The sequence below is a fragment of the Lindgomyces ingoldianus genome, assembly GCF_010093535.1.
Source record: "Lindgomyces ingoldianus strain ATCC 200398 unplaced genomic scaffold BDR25scaffold_10, whole genome shotgun sequence".
NCBI lineage: Eukaryota > Fungi > Ascomycota > Dothideomycetes > Pleosporales > Lindgomycetaceae > Lindgomyces > Lindgomyces ingoldianus.
The window spans coordinates 1,510,221-1,536,061 of record NW_022985171.1 but is presented as its reverse complement, the minus strand read 5'-3'; the positions used below and the strand labels follow the sequence as shown (position 1 = coordinate 1,536,061).

Genomic DNA, 25,841 nt, shown 5'->3' with positions numbered 1-25,841 from the left:
TTCTAGCATTTACATTTCTAAAACTATTAAAAAAGCTCTTTTACTAAAGTGCTAGAGGTTTAGTCTTAAAAAGGGAACTGTTTTTTTTCTTTTTAAACATTTATAATATATTCTTAAATCTAAGTCTCTTCTTTATATCTCTTAAAGATTATAAGGTCCTGTAATACTATATCTAGGCTACTAAAGTTTTAAATAACTACTTCCTAATACACTTTTAAGCAGTTGTTTAACAAATAGTTTCCTCTATATTACTAGTAAAGTTTATTATTTAATTTTTCTAATATTTCCTTGTCTGTAAGGCTGTATTTAGCAGTAATAGCTTTTATTATTATAGTAGTATTTTTATTCTCCCCCTTCTAGGAGTTTAGGCAGTTTTAGCAGAAATGTCTTACTTTTCTATAGTTTAGGCAGGCCTTGTCCTCTAGCTACTTTTGTTGTTTCTTTATTAAAGGCAGCCTATTACATTCTAGAACTTAGCTCTTCTTAGAGAGAGGGCTCTATATATGCTTTACATAACTAAGGTCTATTAGTTTTTTATTATATTATAAAAGCTCTTTCTTTTTAAAAATAAACTTTAGTTTTTAAGAAGTTTCTTTTTATTTCTTTTCTCTTTTACACTCTCTATAACAGTTGTTATAAGTTGTTGCTTACGTAATAAAATTTTTAAAAGTAGTTAGTTTTTTACTATGTATAAATTTATCTTTTACTACTTTACTTAGTCTGTTATAGAACATGTAGTAGAGGGCTTTCTAGTCTGTCTATCTACAGATAGCTAGCTATTCCCTAAAGTGTGCTGTATAATTCTAGACTAGGCTAGTTCCTTATTTTATAGCATTTAACTTATTAGCTGTAATTTTCTTTTTATTAAAAGTTTTATAAATAGCTGTTAGAGCTTCTTTAAAGTTTTTAATGCTACTAAATACTTCTTTAGTTTTAGAAGTAAGTGCTTTACTATTTACCTTAAAGTTTATCTAGTTGTCTGCATAAGGTTAGAACTAAATTACAGAGGGGCCTTCTAGGTGTAGTTCTATCTAGAATATTATTTCTATGTTAGTCTAAAATGCTTCTTTATTATATTATATATAAAGGTAACATTTTGTAAAGAATAGTTAAAAGTCCTTTAATAATTTTTTAAAAGGCTTTAAAAAGGCTAGTTTTAAAGTCTTTTTAGCTATAATACTTACTTTTTTTATTAAGATGTTTTAGATTTTTACTAACTGTACTTATAGTTTATGTATTTAATAGGCTTAATTAGTAGTTTCCTAGAGGCTTAAGAGTCTAAGAAAGTTTTATAATTCTACTACTTTTTAGTAAAGGTTAGTAATCTTTTATTTAAGTTTTAGTAGCTTACTAACCTTATTACTAATCTACTAGAGTTCCTTAATGTTGTCTTAGATTATATTAATCTGTTCTGCTAGAACAGCTTTACTTTAGGTAGGAACTTCTGTAGATCCTAATAGCGCAGTATAGGCTATGTTAGAATCTAAATTATGTTATAAGTTATTTATACTTTTTAAAGGGGGAGTAGTGTTTAATGTTATAATCCTTGCTTTAGGAAGCACTTAGGTCTAGGGATATTCCTAGGGGGGAAGTAGGACAGGTGGTAGGGGCCAACTAGTAGGGTGTACAGTCCTACGTACAGGCTATTAGGCTAATAGAGGAGGATAGGGAGACTAGATTGTGGTTTGCCCTTAATGCAGCAGTAGGGAGGCCAGGTTAAACAGTCCTAATAGACAGAGTTAGAGGTATATATAGTGCAAGATATATAAATAGTATTACAGCTCTTTAGAAAGCTAAATGCTACTTAGTCTATATAAAAAATAAACTAAATATTAAACACACCTTCTAAAAGTTATTTAATATAGGAACTATATACATGTGCTAGGTGCGCTAAGACAAGCTTAAGCAAGTTCCCTAAGTTTAGCTATACTAGCTGTGCTGCTAACTCCTTTAAGCTTGCTAAACTTGCTAAGGCTTACTCTAAGACTTGCGTTCTGCCTTCTTATTAGATGACGCATTCTTCTGTTATTGCGGGCAGCTGCGCTGCCCCCGTGTCCTCTGACTGGTCGATAAGCGAGCCCTGTCCCAACTCAGCTAGATTGTGGAGCACTGCTGGTGGAGTTACGCTGGTCCAACCGTAGACCGTAACATGTTGCTATAGTTTAACTTTAAATCTAGTAGGTTTTTAGCTTTAAGTTTTATAAAAAAAAGTTTAGCTATTAAAGTTAGTAGTTATTTAGCTCTAGTAGTAGGCATCTTATCTTAGCTGCAGCTAGAGCGTGTTGTAAACTTTATACTAAGGTCTAAAAGTAGTTAAAAGTTAGGTATTAGTAGTTATCTCTAATTTTAATAAGTTATTAGTAGTTCTTATATTTCTATCTTAGCGCACTCTTTATAAATTTTTTAAAAGTAATTTTAATTATAAAGAATAAAAAGTTCTAAACTTAAAGGCTTTAGTTAATAAAAAGTTTCTAAAATTTTATTTATAATAACTAAATAATTTAATATAATAGTGTGTAAAAATTATAACTTAAACTAAATTAAACACTTCTTAGACTTAGATTGTAACAGCACAGGCAAGACAATGGGTCCGAATGCGGTGGGAATCCACTCAGAGGCATATGGGAGTGCGTGGGGACTTAGAACCTGGGAATTTCCATTAACACCTATAGGCCTTGTACAAAGGATATCAGAAAACTACTAAGCTAGCTACAGGGGAGAGGTGCGACTAAATACATGAGGGAATAGAGGTAACAGCAGGGGTCAGGGCAGAGTCGGGGCCAGGTTGAGTCAGGGTCGGGGCCGATACGAGGGCCTTCCGGAGGTTCTGGGCCGCCCGAGATGGAACGATTCGTGAGACTCGTTACATAGATACAGTTAAATAAATAATTAATGTAATATTATAATAAAGCTATTACTAGCAAATGTAAGTTTTCTAATATAATGTAATAGCGTAGGCAAGATAATAGATCTAAATGCAGTATAAATCTACTTAGATGCATATAAAAGTGTGTAGAGACTTAATAACCTAGGAATATTATTAATACCTATAGGCCTTGTATAAAAGGATATTAGAAAACTATTAAGCTAGCTACAGGGGAGAGGTGCAACTAAATACTTAGAGGAATAGGGGAATAGAGGGAACAGCAGAAGGCAAGGCAGGGTCGGAGCTAGGTTAGGGTCGGAGTCGAGTCAGGGTCGGGACCGATACAGGGGCTCTTCGGATAGGTTCCGGGCAACCCGAGATGTAACAATTCTCATGACATAAGGCTAAGAATATATATCTACTCTACTTTAATTATAGCCTTTGCTATAATTTAAGCTAGAGTAATTACTAAGACTTAAACTCTTTGTAACAAGGTAGGCACAGTTAACTACGTGGCCTTCTCTCGCTTATAGAGGTTTAGGCTAGACTAGACACAACTGCTAGTGCTAGTGCTAGCTCTAGCATTATCTATATATATATATTATACTATGCGAGAATACTTAGCTTAAGTATTCTCGTGCGTACCTTTTAGTACAGTAGGGAAAGTTGTATAGTATCGGCTTGGCAGGCAGAGTGCCTACCTTATTACACTCTTAACCTTTAAGTAGCTTAAGTATTTTGTAACAAAGTAGACGCTCTGCTTATAAAATTAATACTATATAACTTTTCCTACTATACTAAAAGGCACATATAAAAATACTTAAGCTAAGTATTTCTTGCATAGGATAATATATATAGATAATACTAGGGCTAGCACTAGGACTAGCGGTTGCCTCTAGTCTCGCCTAAACCTCTATAAGCGAGAGAAGACCACGTGGTTAACCGTGCCTACCTTGTTACAAGATATAGGTTCGCTAGGTAACTTTAAATGGAACGATTTGTAACGGCACAGGCAAGACAATGGGTTCGAATGCGGTGGGAATCCACTCAGAGGCATATGGGAGTGCGTGGGGACTCAGAACCTGGGAATGCCATTGACACCTATAGGCCTTGTACGGAGGATATCAGAAAACTACCGAGCTAGCTACGGGGGCAAGGTGCGACTAAATACATGAAGGAATAGGGGTAACAGCAGGGGTCAGGGCCAGGTCGGGGTCGGGGCCGATACGGGGGCCTTCCGGGCCATCCGAGATGGAACGATTCATGAGGATCGTTACACGATTCAAGCGAATTGTTACAACTTACTTATATGCACAGCTTGCTTATAAAGTACGGTATTAGCTTACTTTATATGTTATACTATTTCTACAACTAGTAAAATAAAAGCATCTGCTCAACTAGTGCTATACATACTTGTATGCTCTAGCTAGTTAAAACTATAATCCTTATTTAAGCGAAGTGCTACATAACAAATCTATTAATAAAGTTAATTAATTTGTTAACGTACTTCACAGGCAAGTTGCTCACACACTTAAGTTGCTTACTTTTACTAAGACCCTACTAAACTACTCTTTTTATACTAATGCATTCTCTATAACACTACTTAGATGTGCTAAAAGAATGTTAGATATAGCTTATACTCTAAGCTTTTAAATAAAATATAAAACTTTTAAAGAAATGTACTATAGCTATATATAAAGTCTTATAAAAGATAATAAATAACTATAGTACTAGATAACCTTTATAAGCTAATTCTACAGCTAAATTATAAAAGCTAAGTAATAAAAAAAAGTAGGTAATTATTAAGACTATACTTAAGCTATACGCGTAAGGAATCTCCTCTTAGATAGTATTTATAGCTAATATAGCTAATTTTTTACACGCTAAGCATAATCTAGGCTATGTTTATATAAACTAGCCTAGTATGTTTATAAAGTGTTATTTAAAGCTTAAAGTAAAGTTTTAAGCATAAGTATAGTTAAAAAATATTTAGCTAATTATAAACTCTATTTTACTAAAGTTATACATGTTATTATTTTAAATACTATACTTAGCTTTAATATTCTTTATAAGGCTAAACCTACTTTAAATTACTTTAAAACTCTTATAAAAAGCTTTTTTATAGTTATACTTATACTTAAATATTACTTTAAGCTTTAAATAATGCTTTATAAACATACTAGGCTAGTTTATGTAAACATAGCCTAGATTATGCTTAGTGTGTAAATAATTAGCTATATTAGCTATAAATGCTATCTAAGAGGAAATTTCTTACGCATATTACTTAAGTATAGTTTTAATAATTACCTACTTTTTTTATTACTTAGCCTTTATAATTTAGCTGTAAAATTAGCTTATAAAGGTTATTTAGTGCTATAGTTATTTATTATCTTTTATAAGACTTTATATATAGCTGTAGCATGTTTTTTTAAGAGTTTTATGTCTTATTTAAAAGCTTAAAGCATAAGCTATATCTAACATTCTTTTAGCGCGTCTAAGTAGTGTTGTGGGGAATGCATTAGTGTAAGAAGAGTAGTTTAGTAGGGTCTTAGCAAAAGTAAGCAACTTAGGTGTGTGAGCAACTCGCCTGTGAAGTATGTTACTCTTTAACTTAGTTTACTTGTGTTCTACACTTTGTACATGTTAGTAAAATAGATGCCTCTACCTAGTTTAGACCATACCCTTGTATACTCTGCTTACCTAAGACGGTAACGGATATCAGAAGAGTTACATAACACTGCTTGTGCATTGCTTTTCACAGCATTAGACTACGGTCAACCTAGTCGCTAACCTTCCAAAGTATGTTGAAAGGATACCTTGGGCTAGGCATATGTTATTTCCCGTCTTGGGTGCTGGCATGCAATAGTTGCAGCACAAGGAGCTCGAGTCAATTGAAGGGATCAAGATATCATTGAATCATATCAAGAATTGCCCTTCCAACACCATCGCTTGATGCCATGCTTGATGCAAGTATCTACTCCATGTTCCGCTTCCCTGTGCACTCTCTATTTGATATCTCCCATCTATTGTGTGTTTACTTCAGAGTCTGGCTCAACAGTCAAATGGTCGTTGGTCTCGAGCGTGTGGAGTCTGTCGGCGGGGAACTCGGCACTATAGTCCTTCCATTAGCATCGTACATCCTCCTTTGGTTCGGATGGGAGAGAGGTGTACGTGAATCCCTTAATCAGGGTGAACTCATTCGTAATTTTCCCGCCTTGGTCTGTGACTTGCTTCTTCGCCCTGTCTGGTCTATTAGCAGGGACAGCATTTGGCATACAATTAACAGGGGCCCGCACTTCTCTAGCTCAGAAGCTGAGGCTCCGGATTTGAGTGTAACCTAGGGTTGTTACTTGAGGTTTAGGGAATTTAGCTAAGCGGAGAGCTTACGTTGATGGCTGGCATAGCGGCTTGTGAAGGTCTTCGGTAGAAGTTGCAGAGTATTGAATGGAGTGTGAGAGGGAAGTGTGTTTTGTAAGGGGGGCGAGTCATGCGGATGCCTACGAGGGGTTTATATACGCGCGGACCATGTTATCTCGAAGAGGTTACGGCCTTGGTTCCGACACTGCACCGGCATCTGCATCTGACGATGACGTCCCCCTCCACGCGCGTCCTCCATGCCTGTCTCGGCTAAATCGCTTATCGATAAGAAATGTCTCCTGTCGGCAAGGTCTTGGCCTAGAAGTAGCTTCAAAATTTTAAATCGCGGATTTGAAGCTCCTGTTGCGACGAATTTAACCAGCTGGGACAGCCACCATGGCCGACGATCAAAGTAACAGGCCGCATAGGAAGATGAAGGAGAAGAAGCCGCATTCTGGAGGTGAGGGGAATCACGAAAATGGTGGGAGAGCGTGCGCTAATTGCAGTCGAGGTCCCAACCCGAAAGCTTTTGCCTTCGCGGCACCGGGAAAACTTCAGAAGCGGGCTGCGCGTTCTCACGATGTAAGGACTCCCAATCGGCTCTCAAATATGTATGTCTTACAATTACTGTCTAGGTCAAAGAAAAACGCCTGCACGTTCCCCTTGTCGACCGCCTCCCTGAAGATGCACCCCCGATCATTGTCGGCGTCGTTGGTCCACCCGGCGTTGGTAAAACCACTTTGATTAAGTCCCTCATTCGAAGATACACAAAGCAAACCCTCTCCGCACCCACCGGTCCTCTTACAGTCGTGACGTCTAAGCGACGGCGCCTGACGTTCATAGAATGCCCGGCCGATTCGCTAGCGAGCATGATCGATATCGCAAAAGTAGTGGACATCGTGCTGCTCATGATTGACGGGAACTATGGCTTTGAAATGGAGACTATGGAGTTTCTCAACCTGCTGTCGGCGAGTGGTATGCCAGGGAACGTTTTCGGTATACTTACACATTTGGATTTGTTTAAAAAACAGGAGACTCTGAAGTTACAGAAGAAGAGGCTGAAACATAGATTTTGGAGCGAGCTTTTCCAGGGCGCGAAGCTCTTTTATCTGTCTGGCGTGGTCAATGGCCGATACCCGGACAGGGAGGTTTTGAATATTTCCAGGTTCTTGTCTGTCATGAAGAATCCTAGGCCCTTAGTCTGGCGCAATTCGCATCCCTATTGCCTCGCAGATCGATTCTTGGATGTCACGCCGCCGACAGAAATTGAACAGAACCCCAAGTGCGATCGCACCATAGCATTGTACGGATATTTGCGGGGGACGAACTTCTCGGCTCAAAGGTCTCGAGTACACATACCGGGTGTTGGTGATCTTAGTGTTTCGAGTACGGAAGCCCTACCAGATCCATGTCCGACCCCCTACGTAGAACAAGCACTGGCAAAGGTTACCGGGAAAAAGAAACGAGCGAGGTTAGGCGAGAAACAGAAGATTTTGTTTGGGCCCATGTCAGATGTAGGAGGCGTACTGGTTGACAAGGATGCGGTATATATTGATGTCAAGACCTCAACTTTCAACCAAGACCAGGATTCCGGCCAGGAGCGGGGTTTAGGCGAGCACCTCATGGTAAGTCTGCAGGGTGGGAGGAGATTACTGGGGGAGGCTGATGCTGGTATGCGACTATTCAATGGTGGCGAGCTTGTTGATAAGACTATTGCCGAAGACGATGAAGATTCCGGGAGAAAGTCACATCGGCAAGCGAGAGTCGCAGGAGGGGAAGTAATAGACGATGCCGAACTGGAAGGGATTAGCAGCGATGACGAAGAGTTTGACCAAAACACGGCTAGCGAAGAAGACGGAGACGATGAGGACGGGTATCTGGAGACAAATGGGGCGACGAATGACAAACATACTTTCAAACGGCGGAGAGGTTCAGAAGCTAATGACGCATCTGGGGAAGATGTCGCGTTCGCAGACAGCGACTCTGATCTTGGCTCCATATCAAGCCAAGATCCAGAACCCGAAGATCCCAACGATGAAGATCTCGATTCTGACGAACAGGATGAGGATGAAGACGGAGAAGGCACTTTACGATGGAAATCTAATCTTCGCGAAAATGCTACGAAGATTCTCGGTCAGAAGAGGCCATATAGGACCACCGAACTTGCCCGTATGGTGTATAATCTTTCGCTAACACCGGCCGAAGTTATTAGGAAATGGCGAGGAGAGGAAGATGAGGAGGAAGAGTTCGATGATGATGAAAATGACTTCTTCCAGAGGTCGAAAGCGCAGGATGTTGCAAGTGACGAGGATCGCTATATGTCCAAGTTTAACTATGCCGCTTTGGAGGGAAAGTGGGGAAATGAAGAGAACATCAAGTTATTGAAGAAGCGCTTTGTTGGTGGCCATTTCATGGATAAAGACGTCGAGGACGACGAGGACGACAGCTTCGAGGGATTTAGTAAGGATGACGGGGATGGTGAATTCGAGGATTTAGAGACGGGAGAGTCATTCGGCCCAAAACAGCTGCACTCTCGGCCTGACGACACTAGGGCTCAAGAAGAAGAACGACTGCGAAATGCTCGAAGGAAAGAGGAGCTCAAACTCAGCTTTGAGGAGGAGGATAGAGAAGGCTTCGCGAATAATAAGGCCGGAGTAAGAAAGGAAACTGGGGAAGAGGAAGAGTTTGGCGAAGATGACTGGTATGACGCGCAAAAAGCGATGATCCAGAAGCAACTCAACATCAATCGCGCGGAATTCGATCAACTGGACGAGATGTCACGAGCCCGGGTCGAAGGCCATAAAGCAGGAACATACGCTCGTATCATCCTCGAACAAGTGCCATATGAGTTCTCCGCAAACTTTAACCCACGATATCCCATCCTGATTGGTGGTCTCACGCCAACTGAAGAACGTTTCGGGTTCGTCCAAGTCCGCATAAAGCGCCACCGCTGGCACAAGAAGATACTGAAGTCGAGCGATCCCCTTATCTTCTCTCTCGGCTGGCGAAGATTCCAAACTCTCCCTATGTACAGCATATCGGACTCCCGCACTCGGAACAGAATGCTGAAGTACACACCCGAGCACATGCACTGCTTCGGCACCTTCTACGGCCCACTCATCGCACCAAACACAGGCTTCTGCTGCGTGCAATCTCTCTCTAACAAGACCCCCGGGTTCCGTATTGCTGCGACCGGCGTCGTCCTCAACGTCGACGAATCTACCGAAATCGTAAAGAAACTCAAACTCACCGGCCACCCCTACAAGATCTTCAAAAATACGGCTTTCATTAAAGATATGTTCCAATCCACCCTTGAAATCGCGAAATTCGAGGGCGCCAGTATCCGCACCGTTTCGGGGATCCGAGGTCAGATCAAACGCGCGTTGAGTAAACCCGAAGGGAATTTCCGCGCGACGTTTGAGGATAAGATTTTGATGAGCGATATCGTGTTTCTGAGGGCTTGGTATGCGATTAAACCGCGCCGATTCTATAATCCAGTTACGAATTTACTGGAGAAGCCAGGGGAGGGTGACGACAGTGAGTCTACGGGCTGGAAGGGCATGAAATTGACAGGTCAAGTGCGATTTGAGCAAGGCATCGCAACGCCAAAGGTGTCAAACTCGGCGTATAGAAACATTAAACGTGAAACGAGACATTTTAATCCGCTCCGGGTCCCACGCAAACTTGCTGCAGACTTGCCGTTTAAGTCGCAGGTTGCGGCGATGAAACCACAAAAGAAGCAGACGTATCTGCAGAAGCGCGCAGTAGTGGTTACTGGGAAGGAGGAGAAAAGGGCCAGGCAGTTGATGAATCAGGTCATGGCGCTGAGAAATGAGAAGGTAGAGAAGAGGAGGAAGAAGCAGGAGGAGAGGAAGGAGCCGTATAAGAGGAAGGTAGAGGAGAACGAGGGGAAGAGGAGAGAGAGGGAGAAGAAGGAGAAGGATGAGTTTTGGAGGAGGGAGGGGAAAAAGAGAAAATTTCAGGGTGAGGGTGAGGGTGGGGATGGGAGTGGTGGAGGGAGAGGGGGAAAGAGGAAGAAGTAGTGCGGGAGGTCGTTCGAGTGGATGGTGTTTAGTTCAAAGGATTCTAGTTCCTATTTGTCTTAGCCCACGGGTTGTTTGCGCGGTAGGCATCTGGTGTTGAGGGCCAAGGAAAGCCTGCCTGACCATGTGCTTGCCACCTAAGTCCACAGCAAGAGCAGTTAGGATTGTGAAGTCGAACAATTTTCTAAAGTTTAGGTGGTAAATAGCGCGACTCTTATCAAAGGTATGTGTCAAGTACGTTAGTGATACCCTAGAAGGCTATGCAAGGGAGGGAGCGAGACGACGGATCGAGCTAAAACCGCATCTCTCTACATGCAACTCCTCCCTCTACAAAGCCAGATTCAGCGGCACTTCCTAGTAAAGATATCTCTTTTAGGAGAAACAGGTACTGCCCAGCAGGTGGCGGATACTACCGTCATGCGCAGCATTGCGTGCACCCTGATGATGCACCTCACACCGCCAAGCAGACAAATGTGTACAAGCGCATTGCGGAGAGCCCTGACATTGTGGAGAGAAATCTGGGGGATATCGATAAGTCTGTGGAGAAAGCCCTGAGCGCATGGTTGAAGTATATGCTGCGAAGTGACCTGTGCCACTTGATAGGGTCGGCCCGCAAACTCAAGCCTTAGAAGCGAAAGCCTTAGAAGCGAAAGCCACGAAGGAAGCGGAGGGCGACCACAGGAAACCATAGTGGACTGGCGACGAGTTTTGGTGTGATATAAAATTTTCTATGGGGTATCGATAAAGGGTAGCTAAGCGAAGGTTAAAGTGAATATGCTTACTGCATCTTATCTTGGTATGACTGAATGTGGAGCATGACCGTGGCAATTCAAGACTTAGTTTTGCATCCTGTTGAAGTTCTCGTGATTCCAGCAGGAGGTTTAAATAAATTAAATCTACCCTGTTAATTGTTCGTGATATGTGCTAACATCAAGGAGAAGAACGGCTTGCAAAGATTTGAGATGTGGCTAGGCCACGATAGGAAAGATGGGATGCTGGACAGGCCGACATGGCTTTTCCTGCAAGTCGCTCTCACCGCTGCACCTTGACGGGGGCAGGCTGGCTTCAAGCTTCGAAGCGCGAGCTCGGCGTTGACTCTTGGGGACCGACGATGAAAGGCTGTGTAATTTCGAAGAGTGCTAGTTTCAAATCTGATACTTCGGCTGGAAGCACAGCGAAAGTATCCGGAGGCAAAATTTGCGAGAACTGCTACGTCGGCAGGGCCGGCAGGTCAGAAAAGTACTTTCAGCGGAGTGCAGTCTGGAGTCTCCGCTGGCGTCCGCAGCGCCGGAGATCTCCCAGGTCGGGCTATTCTCGAAGGCTTGCAGAAGCCAAACAGGCAGTCGTGGCAGTGCTCTGCGCAAGGGATTGGCTCAAGTTTCTGGAGACCGCTGTGCGCATAATCAAACTCCCCCGAATTTAATGGTCCCGGGATTGGTGTCGAGAAAGCGGTCAGCACGTCTTGCGAATCTCAGAATGCCACAAATAGATTTGGTTTTGCAACGTGCTCTGTGTGTTTCGCCAGTCATTCACTCAGTGAAATTGCATGGTCTTAACTCTTCTAGGACTCGAGTGAGGGGGTCTACCGTCAAACTTGCTCTGTAGCGAGGCGTTATGACAAGAAGACTCAACGGCGAAGGCGAGGGTGAAATTGTGACCACAAGTGATGCGAGAGTGCTCTGAGGTTTGGCATGTTGGGCAAGAGTCGGCAAGCTAGGTGGTCCGTGCTATCTTAGCGTCCTACGGCCGGCTTACTCGCATCCCTGCCATTCACCCAAAATTTTTGTTCGCCTTTAAAAATCTACCGCCCCCCCGATTTCTTCCCTCCCACTCTCCTCTCACTTTTTCCTGCCTCTGGGCTCTTTCTTTCCTCTGTTTCTGTCATTGCCTCCGCATAGAACAGTCGCGAGTGGTTTTTCCGCGACCGCGAGCCTTCCAGATACCCAGATAGATTTTTCACTATCTTTCGTTTTCACAGGCCGAGGCCGTCGATTACGCCCTTTGACCGCCTTTCCTACCCCTCCCACTGCTTAAATTCACCCTTTGTCTCGTACAAAGTGTTTCTCCCTTCTCCCTTCTGCCTACTTTCCCACTTCAAAAATGGCCCCAGCAGCGACCGAAGCCGCTCCCCACAATGCCTCGACTGTGAAGTCGGAAAATTCGAAGTCGGTCAAGGTTCTCGAGGAGCTGGTCAAGAAATTGAACATCTCCAAGGGACAGGATGAGATCAATGCTGCATCTCTCGATCTGGCGACCTTCATCAACGGCGACATCGAGGAAGCCGATGCCCCCACCAAGTACGTTGAAATTTTCCAAAATTCGCCACGAACCAGATTTCTAAATAATTTACAGGGTCGTCGAGCTCCTAAAAAAGCAGTTGTCCAACAAGAAGGATGCTGTCGTCCGCGAGCGTGCCCTCGACGCCATCCGGGCCATCGCCCAGCACTCCACCGTCTCCCCGGCTGTCGAGCCTTATCTCGTTTCCCTCCTGCCGAACACGCTGGCCGCTGTCGGTGACAAGATGAGCGCCGTCAAGGTCGCTGCTCAGACTGCTTCTGAGGCTATTGTTGAGGCCGCGAACCCGAACGCCGTTAAGGCCATCATCCCCCCGATAATCCACTCTTTGAGGGGCGCTCAGAAGTGGCCTGAAAAGATGACAGACCTGAAGTGCATCGAGGTCCTCTGTAAGAGCGCTCCGGCCCAGCTTGCTTTCCGCGTCCCAGACCTAATCCCCGTTGTCTCTGAGGCTATGTGGGACACCAAGCCTGAAGTAAAAAAGACGGCTTATGGCACTATGGAGAAGCTCTGCGCTCTGATTTCCAACAAGGATATCGAGCGATTCATTCCAGAGCTGATCAAATGTATTGCGAAGCCGGAGAATGTTCCCGAGACAGTCCATCTTCTCGGTGCGACGACCTTTGTCACTGATGTCCACGAACCAACACTTGCTATCATGGTTCCCCTCCTTGAGCGTGGTCTTGTCGAGCGCGAGACTGCCATAAAGCGAAAGGCGGCCGTCATTGTCGACAACATGTGCAAACTCGTCGAGGACCCCCAGATCGTCGCATCGTTCTTGCCCAAACTCATGCCCGCTCTCGAGAAGAACTTCGATACCCTCGCTGATCCCGAAGCCCGTGAGAAGACCCGCCAGGGTCTTGATACTCTCATTCGCGTCGGCCATGTCAAGGATGGCATCATCCCCGAAATCTCTAAAGCTGGTGATATCTCCACGGTTTCCGGCATCTTCAAGCTAGTCGTGCCTCCCAAGTACAAAATCGACGAGAAATTCGAGCCCATTGTTAAGTATATTGGGGCTATCGGTGGTCAGCTCATTGACGAGAAGGATACTGAGTCGATCAGCTGGCAGGCAAACTGCGGCCCCTTCATCTCTGCTATCATAGGAGATGATGATGCCAAGGGCGTCGCTGACACTCTCCGAAAGCGATCTATGCCTGGTGCCGCTGAGGAGGATGAGGTCGAGGCGGACGAAGAGGAAGGCGAGGACCTCTGCAACTGCACTTTCAATTTGGCCTATGGTGCTAAGATTCTGTTGAATCAGACTCACCTCCGCCTGAAGCGTGGACAGCGTTACGGTCTCCTTGGTCCCAACGGTTCCGGAAAGACTACCCTGATGCGCGCCATCAACAATGAGCAAGTCGAGGGATTTCCCAAGCAGAGTGAGGTCAAGACCGTCTACGTTGAGCACGATCTTGACTCCGCCGACACTGAGCAGACTGTCATCGACTGGACGATGAAGAAATTGAACTCAGTCGGTATCGACAAGCCCAAGCCCGAGGTTGAGAACACCCTCGTCGAGTTCGGGTTCATGAAGGATCAGCTGGAGGGTCCCATCACTTCCCTCTCTGGTGGCTGGAAGATGAAGCTTGCACTCGCTCGTGCTGTGTTCGAGGCACCCGACATCCTCCTTCTTGACGAGCCGACCAACCACTTGGACGTCAAGAACGTTGCCTGGTTGGAAGACTACCTCATCAACTCTCCCTGCACATCTATCGTCATTTCCCACGACAGCAAGTTCCTGGACAACGTCATCCAGCACGTCATTCACTACGAGCGCTTCAAGCTGAAGAGGTATCGTGGTAACCTGAGCGCATTTGTCAAGCGTGTGCCATCCGCCCGCTCCTATCACGAGTTGTCTGCCTCCGACATGGAGTTCAAGTTTCCTGAGCCCGGCTTCCTCGAAGGTGTTAAAACCAAGGCCAAGGCTATTGTCCGTGTCACCAATATGAGCTTCCAGTACCCGGGAACCTCAAAACCTCAAATCTCAGACATCAGCTTCCAGTGCTCGCTTGGTTCTCGTATTGCTGTCATTGGTCCTAACGGTGCCGGCAAGTCTACCCTTGTAAATGTCCTGACTGGTGAACTCGTCCCTACTTCCGGCGAGCTCTACCAGCACGAGAATATCCGCATCGCATACATCAAGCAGCATGCCTTCGCCCATATCGATCACCATTTGGACAAGACACCCTCTGAGTACATCCAGTGGCGTTTCCAGACTGGTGAAGACCGTGAGACCATGGACCGTGCTAACAAGATCGTCACCGAGGAGGACGAGAAAGCTATGGACAAGATCTACAAAATCGAAGGATCCTCTCGTCGCGTCATTGGTATCCACTCTCGTAGGAAGTTCAAGAACTCCTATGAATACGAGTGCTCGTTCGCGCTAGGTGAGAATGTTGGACAGAAGAACGAAAAGTGGACGCCCATGATGACCGCCGACAATGCCTGGATTCCGCGAAGCGAGATTCTCTCTTCCCACTCCAAGATGGTTGCTGAGGTCGATCAGAAGGAGGCTCTCGCCAGCGGTCAGTTCCGACCTCTGGTCCGAAAGGAAATTGAGCAGCACTGCACCAATTTTGGTCTCGACGCTGAGTTGGTTTCCCACTCCCGCATGCGTGGTCTCTCTGGTGGTCAGCGTGTTAAGGTCGTCCTTGCTGCTTGCTCATGGCAGCGACCCCACTTGATCGTCCTTGACGAGCCGACCAACTATCTCGATCGGGATTCCCTTGGTGCGCTGTCGAAGGCTCTGAAGGCATTCGAAGGTGGTGTCATCATCATCACCCACTCTGCCGAGTTCACCAAGAACTTGACGGAGGAGGTCTGGGCGGTCATGGACGGCAAGATGACTCCTTCAGGCCACAACTGGGTCCAGGGTCAAGGCAGTGGTCCTCGTCTACAAGAGAAGGGCGACGAGGAGGAGAAGTTTGACGCCATGGGGTGAGTTCACTCCCTGAGCTGCTCCCTAATCTCATGTAGTAACATAGCTAATTTGGCCTATAGTAACAAGATCTCTGGCGGTAATAAAAAGAAGAAGCTGTCGTCGGCAGAGATGCGCAAGAAGAAGAAGGAACGCATGGCACGCCGCAAGCGTGGCGAGGAGGTATTCTCTGACGAGGACGACTAAACGGTGCAGATGCGATGATTCCCTTTAGTTTATGGTTCCACGATGCATTGTGCAGGCTCTGTCAGGATATCTAGATGCCCTTATGAAACTGTAATGGCTGTAGGTGAAGGTCATGGCTGGCGTCTGGGTACAACTAAAAGTCCATCAACGGGGCTGTCTGTTTGATTTCGTCTAGGAGAAGATAGACATAGATTTCGATACCACTTCATATATTGTTGCTTGGTGATTGTGCGTGTTTGTGCGGGCTTGTGCCACGGTTGATTTAGTCCTTAATCCTGCTGAAAGCATAAAACTACCAGCCTAGGCAGTTCCCGCAACCAAAAAATTTTGAGCATGTGACCATTGGCACCGCCGCTCAGACCATAATAAAAAGGGTCTACCAACCACGAGAGCTCTAAGGACCTTCAGGACATGCAGCCTCAACCATGGCCCAAGTTCAGAGGCCATTGATTATACAATCGCAATTTATTCGGCTCTGCTGCCCACGCAATGCTCGCAAGACACCTGCTTTCTCGCGCGCACGGCACCACCAACGTCTCCACACTTCAACAGTCACAGACAACGACATCGTCCGGCTCGCGAGTTTGCCGTTGCACCCGCTGACGCTGGCAGACCTTGTGAAGTAGGTTTTCACCGTGTGCGCAAGCCCATTGACCTCTGCTCACCCTTGCCCTGCGGCAATTTAGACACGGTCGCCCACCGCTCACGACGTCACAGTTGCTCACGTCCGCAAACTTCACACTCTCCATCCTCCCCGCTCGACTTGCGCACCGCATACAGTCCTTGCGAAACTTGCCATTCATAGTCGTCTCGAATCCGAACATAAGCAAGATCCACTCAAATTACATCCACAGTCTCTCCACGCTACTACCATGGGCGGAGCGGGAGATCACAACCGTAGAAGAGGAGGTCAAATTTACCGAAGTCATGGCCGATCTGGTTCAGACGCATAGCAACACGATAAGCATACTGGCAAGAGGCTTTCTGGAGGCCCGGAAGTACATCGGCCCGAAAGATGTCACAAGGTTCCTCGACGAGCACCTTCGAGCTAGGATTGGGACACGCCTGATTGCAGAACAGCACCTAGCCCTACACTTTTCGAGCCAACCGCATCATGATGTTATGCACGATACTGAAGAGGAGGATTCCAGCTTCATTGGCGTAATAGACACGAAGCTACGACCGGCGAAGATCGTCCAACACTGCGAAAATGTAGTAGGAGAGCTATGTGAGCTCAGATACGGCGTTCGGCCACACGTCGTCATCAACGGCGAACCCGATTACTCCTTCGCTCACGTGCCTGTTCACCTTGAATACATAATTACCGAACTCCTGAAGAATGCCTTCCGCGCAACAGTCGAAAGCGGTATGGAGCGTGAACCCATCGAAATTACCATTGCACCACTTCCCGAAGATTCCATCGAGAACAACGGAACCGGAAGCGGCGCTCAAGATGCGGCCAGGGATATTGATCAAGGAAATACAGATATTGCATCTCGAGTCTTCACCAGCAAACCTATATCCACATCACCTTCGTCTGATGAACAGATCCGTCCCCTCGCTCACTGCACCCCCGGCGTTACAATCCGGATCCGTGATCGTGGCGGTGGTATATCGCCTGACGTGTATCCACATATCTGGGATTACTCATTCACGACTTTCAACGAAGACCAGGTCTCGTCTACGCTTGCGGGAGGTTCTCCGTCTAAGAGCGGAAGCGGCATGGATGCGCTGAGTGCGATTTCTGGTGCGGGAGGTGACGGAGTGAATAGTTTGGCTGGCTTGGGTTATGGACTGCCGCTTGGAAGAGCCTATGCGGAGTATTTTGGAGGGGGGATAGCGGTGCAGAGTCTTTGGGGGTGGGGGACGGATGTCTATCTGAGTTTGAGGGGAGTGGGGAAGATTGATGATTAATGAATTGTGGAAAGAGGATAGAATGTTAGGTTATTAGACGTACTAAGGCCATTAGTTACTCCCTGGCGAAATTCACGTCATTAGTTTGGCCTAAGCATCTCGCACCTCTTGGTCCTCGGCAATACGTTTCTCCGCTATAATCCCAGCTATTCTAGATACGTCAGATCTCACCATCCCGAAGACCAACCCTAAAAGTTCCTTCACTATCCGCCGCTTATAATAACAATGGCACTCACGACTATATTCACTCTTTCCCTTCTGGCCACTATCAGCTCCTTTCTTCACCTTTTCCCACCTCCCTAAACCCTCATCATCATCATCATCATCATCATCATGGCAACAAAACAAACTGCTGTTCTCACCCTCAAAGGCGCCTGCACCGCCCTTACTGCCGCCGAACGGCGATCCCAAGAAATCGGCATCCCCATGAATATCGCAATCGTGGACTCCTCCTGCCACCTCCTCGCGTTCCAGCGCATGGAGGGCGCAAAACTAACGTCGATAAACATTGCGATTGACAAGGCGTTTACGGCAGCGGGCCATCGAGTGCCGACATCTGTCTACAGGGAAAGCGTCTGGCCGGGCGGAGCCGCATTTGGAATCTGGAATAGTAATGGTGGCAGGTTTATGACGATTGCGGGAGGCCTGCCAATTGTGAAGGACGGGGTTATAGTTGGGGCGATTGGATGCAGTACAGGGACCCCCCCGGAGGATGAGGATGTTGCGAGTGCAGGAAAGGCGGCAGTTGAGAAAGAGATTAGTGAAGAAGGAGGAGCAAAGGCGAAGTTGTGAAGGTGTGCTAGGCTGTAAAGGTTGCCTAGAGAGCTCCGAGATGCGGATACAGGGTACCGCAGATGTTAGAGGTGCTTTAATGCGCTATTCTTAGGGGCTTGCTGCTTCATCGATATTGCAACAAGACGCAATTGATCCTTGTCGCGTTAATATCTTCCACCGGATCTTATCGCGCTCGTCGACCCGCACTAAATATCTCAATGTTTGACGGTAATGATCATGATAAAACACTTTCCGAATCCGGCAAACACTAAAAAGATATGTTGAGGCGCAGCTGTATCCAATCAAGTTATTCTCAGCATGTCTTGCAATATCCGGTTCGGAAGGCATGCACTCAGGTGACATTGGAACGGCTTTCTGAAATATGAGCCGCAGCAGATTCAAAGACGTTGAAGCTATCGTTTCCTTGCGTACACGTGCAGAGCCGCATGTATACGACTATAGAGCATGGGATCTCCGAGCCTCCATCATCCTTGCCTTTGTCACCTGTCCATATTGGCTTGAAAATGCAGCTGAATCACACTAGCTTGCTGTGGCCTCACCACTGTTAGTGAAAGGTCTTTCGACTCTAAAAACAAAGTCCGCGTCAAGATTTGTAGAAGAGCATCCGTCACTATAGAATTTCTCCAACTCTCGATCTGTTTCTTAAACTGATCCAGGGTTTTAAAAGTCTAACCAATGAGTTGGCCCAGGCAAGCCTCGCTTGATGAATGGAACCCAGAGCCAAATGATCCTCCCTGGGCGCCGCACGGTGTGACAATCACTCCTAATTTCCACCAGTCCCAATTGGCCCCAGATCTGAAACGGACATAGCGCAAAACATCAAAACTAGCGTTTATTAAAGGTCCGTTTCATGTAACTCGCACCATGAAACGGACTTCGTCTACCAACAGATTCTCTTCTTGTAATTCAAGCTTCCTATCATGGTTGAACAGGAGGATTTTTAGCTCACTTGATCCTGCCAGTTTCCGCTTGCACAGCCATGATCAGGATTTGCGTCCGCTTTTAGGACACCCAGGCGAGAAACGATCGTGTTTGCGAGGTCCGTTTCACAATGCACAGTAACCCGAGATCCTACTCGTGATTAATTTGTATATCAAGGCTGCGATGGCTTCGCGATCATCTTTCGGGTTCATTAAGCCTCACCTTCCTTTTTCTTTAGTCATTCCTTTGTAGGTTTACATCATGCGCTCGTTTAGTTCTTGGTCTACTTTGGCTGTCGGGCTGCTGGCAGCCTTGGCCAGTGCCGCTCCTTCTTCTCCTTACAAATCCTCGATGTCGAAGAGGCAGGCCAGTGGGGACCACTTGGTTTTCTGCCACTTCATGGTGAGCTTGATATTACCATACTTCTGTTATTGAATTTCTAACTAGATCAGATGGGCATCGTTCCCAACCGCCAAAGCTCTGCGGATTACGACAGTGACATGCAGCGTGCAAAAGCCGCAGGTATCGACGCATTCGCGCTCAATATCGGCAAAGACGCATACGCAGAGCAGCAATTAGCATACGCCTACGAATCCGCCGAGAAGAACGATATGAAAGTCTTCATCTCCTTCGACTTCAACTGGTTCTCTCCCAGCAGCGATGCTTCCACCGTCGGTGGTATGATCAAGAACTTCGGTGGCAAGAAGTCCCAACTTATTGTCGACGGCAAAGTTTTCGTGTCCTCTTTCGCCGGTGATGGGCTCAACGTCGAGCAACTACGCCAGGCAGCCGGTGTAGACATCTACTTCGCGCCCAACTTCCATCCTGAGCAAACCGCAGACCCCTCCGCCATCGACGGCGCCCTGAACTGGATCGCCTGGGATAGCGATGGCAACAACAGAGCACCCAAACCCGGCGCCAACGTCACCGTCTCCCAAGGCGATGCCACATACACCAAGTGGCTCGGCCAAAAGGGATACATAGCACCTGTCTCTCCCTGGTTCTTCACGCACTTCGGGGCCGAGGTCAGCTACCCTAAGAACTGGGTTTTCCCTGGAGATCTTCTGTGGTATAACCGCTGGAATGAGATTCTCCAACTACAGCCGCGGTTTATTGAGATTATTACGTGGAATGATTACGGAGAGAGTCATTATGTGGGTCCACTTAGTAGCAAACATACCGACGATGGAAACAGCAAATGGGCTAACGATATGCCACATAACGGATGGCTGGACATGGCCAAGCCTTATATTCAAGCTTTCAAAGCTGGCGAGAACAGTCCTGCGAAGTACATCACTGAGGATCAGTTAGTATATTGGTATCGCCCCACGCTTAAGAGTCTGAATTGTGATAATACGGATACGACGGGGCAGCGACCAGATGGCGTCGATACAATGGAAGATGCGGTCTTTGTTGTTGCGTTGTTGACGGAGGATGGAAAGGTTACGGCTGTTTCAGGCAAGAACTCGAAGACTTTTGATGCCCCGGCTGGTGCAAGTGCGTGGAAAGTTGATATGGGGGTTGGACCGCAGAGTTTTAGTCTTGAGAGAGGGGGTCAGACAGTTATGAGTGAGACCAGTTTGAGGGAGGTTAAGGATCAATGTCCTTGTGGATGTACGTGTTAACCCTATTTACCCCATTTCCCTCTCATCCCTCTTTTCTACTCCCTCCACATACTTTCTACTTCCTATTATCTATAATGTGCTAATCGGCCAATAGTATACATATACAACGCTTACGTCGGCACGGTTCCTGCTGGCGAACCTGACGCCCTCGACAAAGACGGTCTTACTGCCCTAACCTCAGGCCTCAAAGTCTCGACCTGTGCCGCTACACCTTCTCTTACAGGCGCACCACCAAGACCCACGGCCAATACATCGGCACCCATAGCCACCAGCGCACCAGCCCCCGAAACCACTAATTCTCCTCCTCCTTCTCCTGCGACCAGCGCTAGTCCTAGCTCTGACGTATCCAGCATCCCAACTGGTACGGTTAGGATTGGGACTTCTGCCCCGGCTACTTCAGCTTCCGCGACTTCTGGGCCAGCTACCCCCACCATCGCATCTACAACAGTAGCTCAACAGCCCGAAAGCGGTGGAGGAGGCTGCACAGCAACGGTCACAGAGAGTAGTCAGGTTGCTCCGACTAATTGCTTGCAATCTGGGCAGGTATGGAAAGGACCGAATGCGGGACCTGATTGCTGTGATGGCGCGAGTCCGTGTTGTAAGCATTAAGTGTGACGAGTGCATCCGCAGAGCTTGATGGTCAAGTGATGCGTGGGAGTAGAGATGGACACGGATTGTGGGTGCAGCCGGGCTTTTACTTCTTGAGTGTATTATATAGTATTGAGATGTGACATAGTTTAAATGCATGTGTGGCTAGATTGTGGAGTTGTATGGGTGGATAAGTAGTGAGTGAAGTATCTGCCGGGTCATATACTAGAGAACTGATGACTTCATTGGTAGGGGGGATACGATTGGTTTATTAGGGAGGACAACCGAGCGTGTGATGTGATGTGAACACCAGTAATTATTCTCTACACCTACTCGTCTCTTGAAGCTATCATATAGATAATCGATACGGCCGAATCAACGAAGCCTGCAACGTATTTATGCAAAGGTTTTAGTCTAACAAATGAATTGCTCAAACGGTGTTAAAGGAGCACTTCGGCAGCGTGTCCAACTGCTAGTACACCTAATAGTAGAGTACTGCAGTACACTGGTTTTAATCACGTACATATGTACAGAGCATCTACTCAGTATGCTATACTAGATATAAGGCTTCTATACTAGCTGTTTACAGTAGTTGTGTAGAATTTCAGGTAGTTTTAGGTAGTTTAAAGGTAGGTTAAAGGTAGGTTACTAAGATCTAGAGGTTTTATGTTTAGATATTAATACAGAGAATGCTTTTAGTGCCTATTTTATTAGCAAAGAAATCTTTAAAAAAAAATAAGTAATTTAAAGCCTAGCATAGCTTTACAGAAAAGTAGAAAAGAATATATTACTTATAAAAACAATAATAATTCTTTTATAGTATTATTAAAATTTAAAAAAGTTATAGCTTTTATAGCTATTAAGAATAAAAATCTAGGACTTACTAACTATACACTTTTAAGTATAAGTATTAAAGTAGTCTAGCTACTAGAAACTAAGCTTATTTATTATCTAACTATTTTTAAAAACTATAATACCTTAGTTTTAAAGTATAAAGTGTTTTTTATAGTAAGTAATAAAGTAGTAGCTGCTTTTAACAATAATAAAAGGTAAAATAGCTTATTTTATAGTATTAATACCTTAGATAACTATTATCTATTTTAAATTACTTTATTAGACTAACTTTAACTATCTATATTACTTTAAAGCTATAATAACTATTGTTGCATTGCTAAAAGGTTAAACTTCTAGCTAACATAGTAGAAGAATATATATAGATGTTATAATCCTTGCTTGGCAGGGTCCTTTTCAGAAGCTGCAAGCACGCGGGCCGATGGTTAGGTTAAGAGATAGGGGTAGGAGAACCTGCGTTAGGTGTACAGTCCTTGGTATGGTTCGGGTATGGAGGAAATAGGACGGCCGGATCGTGGTTTAAGCTCTAACAGCGGTATAAGGCGCTTAGTCAAACAGTTCTTAGAACAGAAGAAGAGGTATATATAGTACAAGATATACAATAAGTATTACAACTTATTAAAAAGTTAGAATACTACTTAGTCTATAAAAATAAACTAAACTTTAATTAACTATACTTTTTAAAGATTAATTAACTAAGGTCTTCTATACACCTATGTTTATATAGTAATTACAGTCTTAGCTTACTAAAAGTTATAATTACTATAATTTACTATATAGTAATTACAGTCTTAGCTTGCTAAGTGTTGTAATTACTGTAATCTACTATGTACTAATTACAGCCTTAGCTTGCTAAGCGTTACACTTACTGTAATCTTTAATAAAGCTTTTTATTAAATAATATATTTATCTATAGCCTATTCTAAGAGGTTAGGCCTTACTAGAGCTATAGGGTCTTCTAATTCTTCCTATTTAAGCATAAAGAGGTTCTAAGCTTAGTCGTCTAAACAGTGGGGCTTGTTGTCAGGGTTCTGTCTAGTCTACTCGTGGACTATAACAATAGATAGATAATTGTATACAACACACACGCTCTAGTGTAGCCTCACCTAACCTGTTGGGGTCACATGACCTGCGCTTTGTATATAAGTATGAATTCTAACAAGCGAGGCTTAGCAGCAATTCGTCTCTCTTACAATACACTTCTATTTCTCTAAAATCTTACTCTTAGTGCTATCTATACTACCTACTGTTACGACCCACGATTGGACCGTAAGCAACCAGTCAGCCGTGCCCCACTGTTTGAACGATCAAGGATGGAAAGTCCTCGATTCCTTGCCCAACAAGTCACGTGACCTGACGGACGAGGAATGGACCAAGCTCCTGGACCAGTGCGCGGCGGAGTGTGTCATCTAATGAGCAAGGAACGTTTTCATGCAATGCATGCAATCCTATGTATATAGTTTAAGATCCTAACTTTACTTAGAAGCTGTAATTAACAGTTAGTTTATTCTTTACATAGACTAGGTGGCATTGCTACTTTTTAATAAGAAGTAATTTAATAGTATATCTTGCACTATATATACCTCCTCTCTTATTCCTACCTAGGAACTGTTTAACCTAAGCATCTTATACTACTGTTAAAGGGTAAACTATAATCAGCCGCACCTTCTAGTCCTAGTAACCTTGCCTTAACAGACTGTACACCCGTTTAAGACTAAGTTCTCTTCCCCTCCGCACTCCTAACTCTCTCCCTAGGCCCCGAGTGCTTCGGACACTATTTCTCTAAAGCAGAGATTGTAACACCTACTATACTATCTTTACACCCCTAGCTTAAGGAATATAAATGTAAGAGACATATCTAAACATAAAGTAGCCTCTATACTAGGCGTAATATACTAGAGTAACTAAAACCTTCTTAATAAGTGTAGGAATTAAACATAGTGTGTTAAAAATAATACGTTTCTATTAGTAAAATAAAAGTGCAAAAATTCTTACACGCTAACTATCTACACTACACTACATAAACTAAGCTTATAAATATTATATTACTAAAAGAATAACCTTCTAGCTAGTACAGCAGAAGAATATATATAGGTGGATAATTATATACAACAACTACTTTAGTTAATATTTAACTTATTGTAAAGCTTATTTTATTAAAGTTATATATGTTTTTATTTAAAATACTATACTTAGCTTTTATATTAGCTACTAGCTAAAACAAGTTTTAAATAACTTTTAGGTTTTTATAAAAAGTTTTTATATAATTACACTTAACATACACTATAGGCAAGTTACTTCTATACCTAAGTTGCCTACTTTTACTAAAACTCTACTAAACTACTTTTCTTACACTAATGTATTTCTAAAAACACTACTTAAATATGCTAAAAGAATATTAGATACAGCTTACACTTTAGGCTTTTAAATAAAACATAACACTTTTAAAGTAATATGCTATAGCTATGTATAAAGTTTTTAAAAAAAATAATAAATAACTAACATACTAAATAACTTTTATAAGCTAATTTAATAGCTAACTTATAAAAGCTAAATAATAATAAAAAGTAAGTAATTATTAAGCATATACTTAAGCTATATATATATATATAAAGATTTTTCTTTTAGCTAGTAACTATAGCTAATATAGCTAATTCTTTACACGCTAAGCATAATCTAGGCTATATTAGCATAAACTAGCTTAGTATGTTTATAAAGTGTTATTTAAAGCTTAAAGTAAAGTTTTAAGTGTAAGTATAGTTAGTAAATATCTAGTTTATTATAAAGCTTATTTTATTAAATGTTGAATAGACTCTCTGCTAGCTAGCACTTAGTGTCAGCAAATGCGTACAAGACAGAGAGGTTTGCACGGTGTAAACATCGCACAGGGGTGTTAGGTAACTAGTGTTAATTCTTCTTATTTTTCCTCTATACAGAGGAAAAGGGGGATATCTAGATGTTCGCGCACAGAGGTTCGCGCACAAGCATTATGTGACATAGATACGTGATCCTGCTTGTGCGTAATCGCTTATATCTAGGCCGCGACGCTGCTGCTGCGTATAGACACTAGCAACTTTTCTTTTTATTTAAAGAGTTACTTTTTATACATGTTACCTCCTTTTTATTTATGTAAGTCTATTTAATTATGTTTTACTTTTACTTTACTTTATTTATTAGAACTTGCCTTAGTAATGCTATGTGTTAGAATAGGCTAGTTATACTATATAAATAGCTTTTTTTTTTTTTATTTTTTACTTTTTAAGCCTTACTATATAATCCTCTAGCTTTTTTCTCTTTTTATATAGTGCTAATAGTAACAGATCCTTATAATAAAAAAATAAGTATGTATAATATAAAAAAAAATAAAATAAAAAAAATAAGCCTTATATAAAGGCGTTATTAGTCTAGTTAGTCTAAGGCATTTTTGCGCATAAAATCTAGCTAGTCTACAGATGCTT

General features: G+C 44.0%; 6 protein-coding genes across 6 annotated transcripts; 5 read left to right on the top strand and 1 right to left on the bottom strand.

Annotated features, from left to right (window-relative positions):
- Positions 1 to 5,548: 5,548 nt before the first annotated feature.
- On the bottom strand, positions 5,549 to 6,203 carry BDR25DRAFT_258602 (uncharacterized protein; the record flags this gene model as incomplete). Its single annotated transcript, XM_033686543.1, has 3 exons — positions 5,549 to 5,977; positions 6,038 to 6,106; positions 6,163 to 6,203. Coding segments are annotated over 3 exons (198 nt in total), but the record flags the coding sequence as incomplete, so codon positions are not given.
- Positions 6,204 to 6,601: 398 nt separating this feature from the next.
- BDR25DRAFT_283682 (ribosome biogenesis protein-like protein) lies at positions 6,602 to 10,266 on the top strand (the record flags this gene model as incomplete). Its single annotated transcript, XM_033688070.1, has 3 exons — positions 6,602 to 6,683; positions 6,735 to 6,805; positions 6,859 to 10,266. The coding sequence occupies exons 1-3, from the start codon at positions 6,620 to 6,622 to the stop codon at positions 10,264 to 10,266; spliced, it is 3,543 nt and encodes a 1,180-aa protein (XP_033549854.1). The 5' UTR covers positions 6,602 to 6,619.
- A 1,837-nt stretch (positions 10,267 to 12,103) lies between these two features.
- On the top strand, positions 12,104 to 15,892 carry BDR25DRAFT_258598 (ARM repeat-containing protein). The gene is made up of 3 exons (XM_033686542.1): positions 12,104 to 12,563; positions 12,619 to 15,501; positions 15,565 to 15,892. The coding sequence occupies exons 1-3, from the start codon at positions 12,367 to 12,369 to the stop codon at positions 15,686 to 15,688; spliced, it is 3,204 nt and encodes a 1,067-aa protein (XP_033549853.1). The 5' UTR covers positions 12,104 to 12,366; the 3' UTR covers positions 15,689 to 15,892.
- Positions 15,893 to 16,098: 206 nt separating this feature from the next.
- BDR25DRAFT_258594 (mitochondrial pyruvate dehydrogenase kinase-like protein) lies at positions 16,099 to 17,631 on the top strand. The gene is made up of 2 exons (XM_033686541.1): positions 16,099 to 16,310; positions 16,375 to 17,631. The coding sequence occupies exons 1-2, from the start codon at positions 16,114 to 16,116 to the stop codon at positions 17,600 to 17,602; spliced, it is 1,425 nt and encodes a 474-aa protein (XP_033549852.1). The 5' UTR covers positions 16,099 to 16,113; the 3' UTR covers positions 17,603 to 17,631.
- A 172-nt stretch (positions 17,632 to 17,803) lies between these two features.
- BDR25DRAFT_302557 (DUF336-domain-containing protein) lies at positions 17,804 to 18,544 on the top strand. Its single transcript, XM_033689823.1, has one exon. It carries the CDS (start codon positions 17,936 to 17,938, stop codon positions 18,392 to 18,394), a length of 459 nt encoding a protein of 152 aa, XP_033549851.1. The 5' UTR covers positions 17,804 to 17,935; the 3' UTR covers positions 18,395 to 18,544.
- A 746-nt stretch (positions 18,545 to 19,290) lies between these two features.
- Positions 19,291 to 21,844, top strand: BDR25DRAFT_283669 (uncharacterized protein). The gene is made up of 3 exons (XM_033688069.1): positions 19,291 to 19,720; positions 19,771 to 20,932; positions 21,038 to 21,844. Exons 1-3 carry the CDS (start codon positions 19,580 to 19,582, stop codon positions 21,550 to 21,552), a joined length of 1,818 nt encoding a protein of 605 aa, XP_033549850.1. The 5' UTR covers positions 19,291 to 19,579; the 3' UTR covers positions 21,553 to 21,844.
- Positions 21,845 to 25,841: the final 3,997 nt, after the last annotated feature.

What these genes read in the sequence shown, in the direction of transcription:
- BDR25DRAFT_258594 (XM_033686541.1), top strand. Translation starts at nt 16,114, where the DNA reads ATGGCCCAAGTTCAGAGGCCATTGATTATACAATCGCAATTTATTCGG. An exon ending in ACGCTGGCAGACCTTGTGAA is followed by an intron (nt 16,311 to 16,374) that starts GTAGGTTTTCAC and finishes GCGGCAATTTAG; the next exon opens with ACACGGTCGCCCACCGCTCA.
- BDR25DRAFT_283669 (XM_033688069.1), top strand. Translation starts at nt 19,580, where the DNA reads ATGCGCTCGTTTAGTTCTTGGTCTACTTTGGCTGTCGGGCTGCTGGCA. An exon ending in TGGTTTTCTGCCACTTCATG is followed by an intron (nt 19,721 to 19,770) that starts GTGAGCTTGATA and finishes TAACTAGATCAG; the next exon opens with ATGGGCATCGTTCCCAACCG. An exon ending in GGATCAATGTCCTTGTGGAT is followed by an intron (nt 20,933 to 21,037) that starts GTACGTGTTAAC and finishes ATCGGCCAATAG; the next exon opens with TATACATATACAACGCTTAC.
- BDR25DRAFT_302557 (XM_033689823.1), top strand. Translation starts at nt 17,936, where the DNA reads ATGGCAACAAAACAAACTGCTGTTCTCACCCTCAAAGGCGCCTGCACC.
- BDR25DRAFT_258598 (XM_033686542.1), top strand. Translation starts at nt 12,367, where the DNA reads ATGGCCCCAGCAGCGACCGAAGCCGCTCCCCACAATGCCTCGACTGTG. An exon ending in GAAGCCGATGCCCCCACCAA is followed by an intron (nt 12,564 to 12,618) that starts GTACGTTGAAAT and finishes AATAATTTACAG; the next exon opens with GGTCGTCGAGCTCCTAAAAA. An exon ending in GAGAAGTTTGACGCCATGGG is followed by an intron (nt 15,502 to 15,564) that starts GTGAGTTCACTC and finishes TTTGGCCTATAG; the next exon opens with TAACAAGATCTCTGGCGGTA.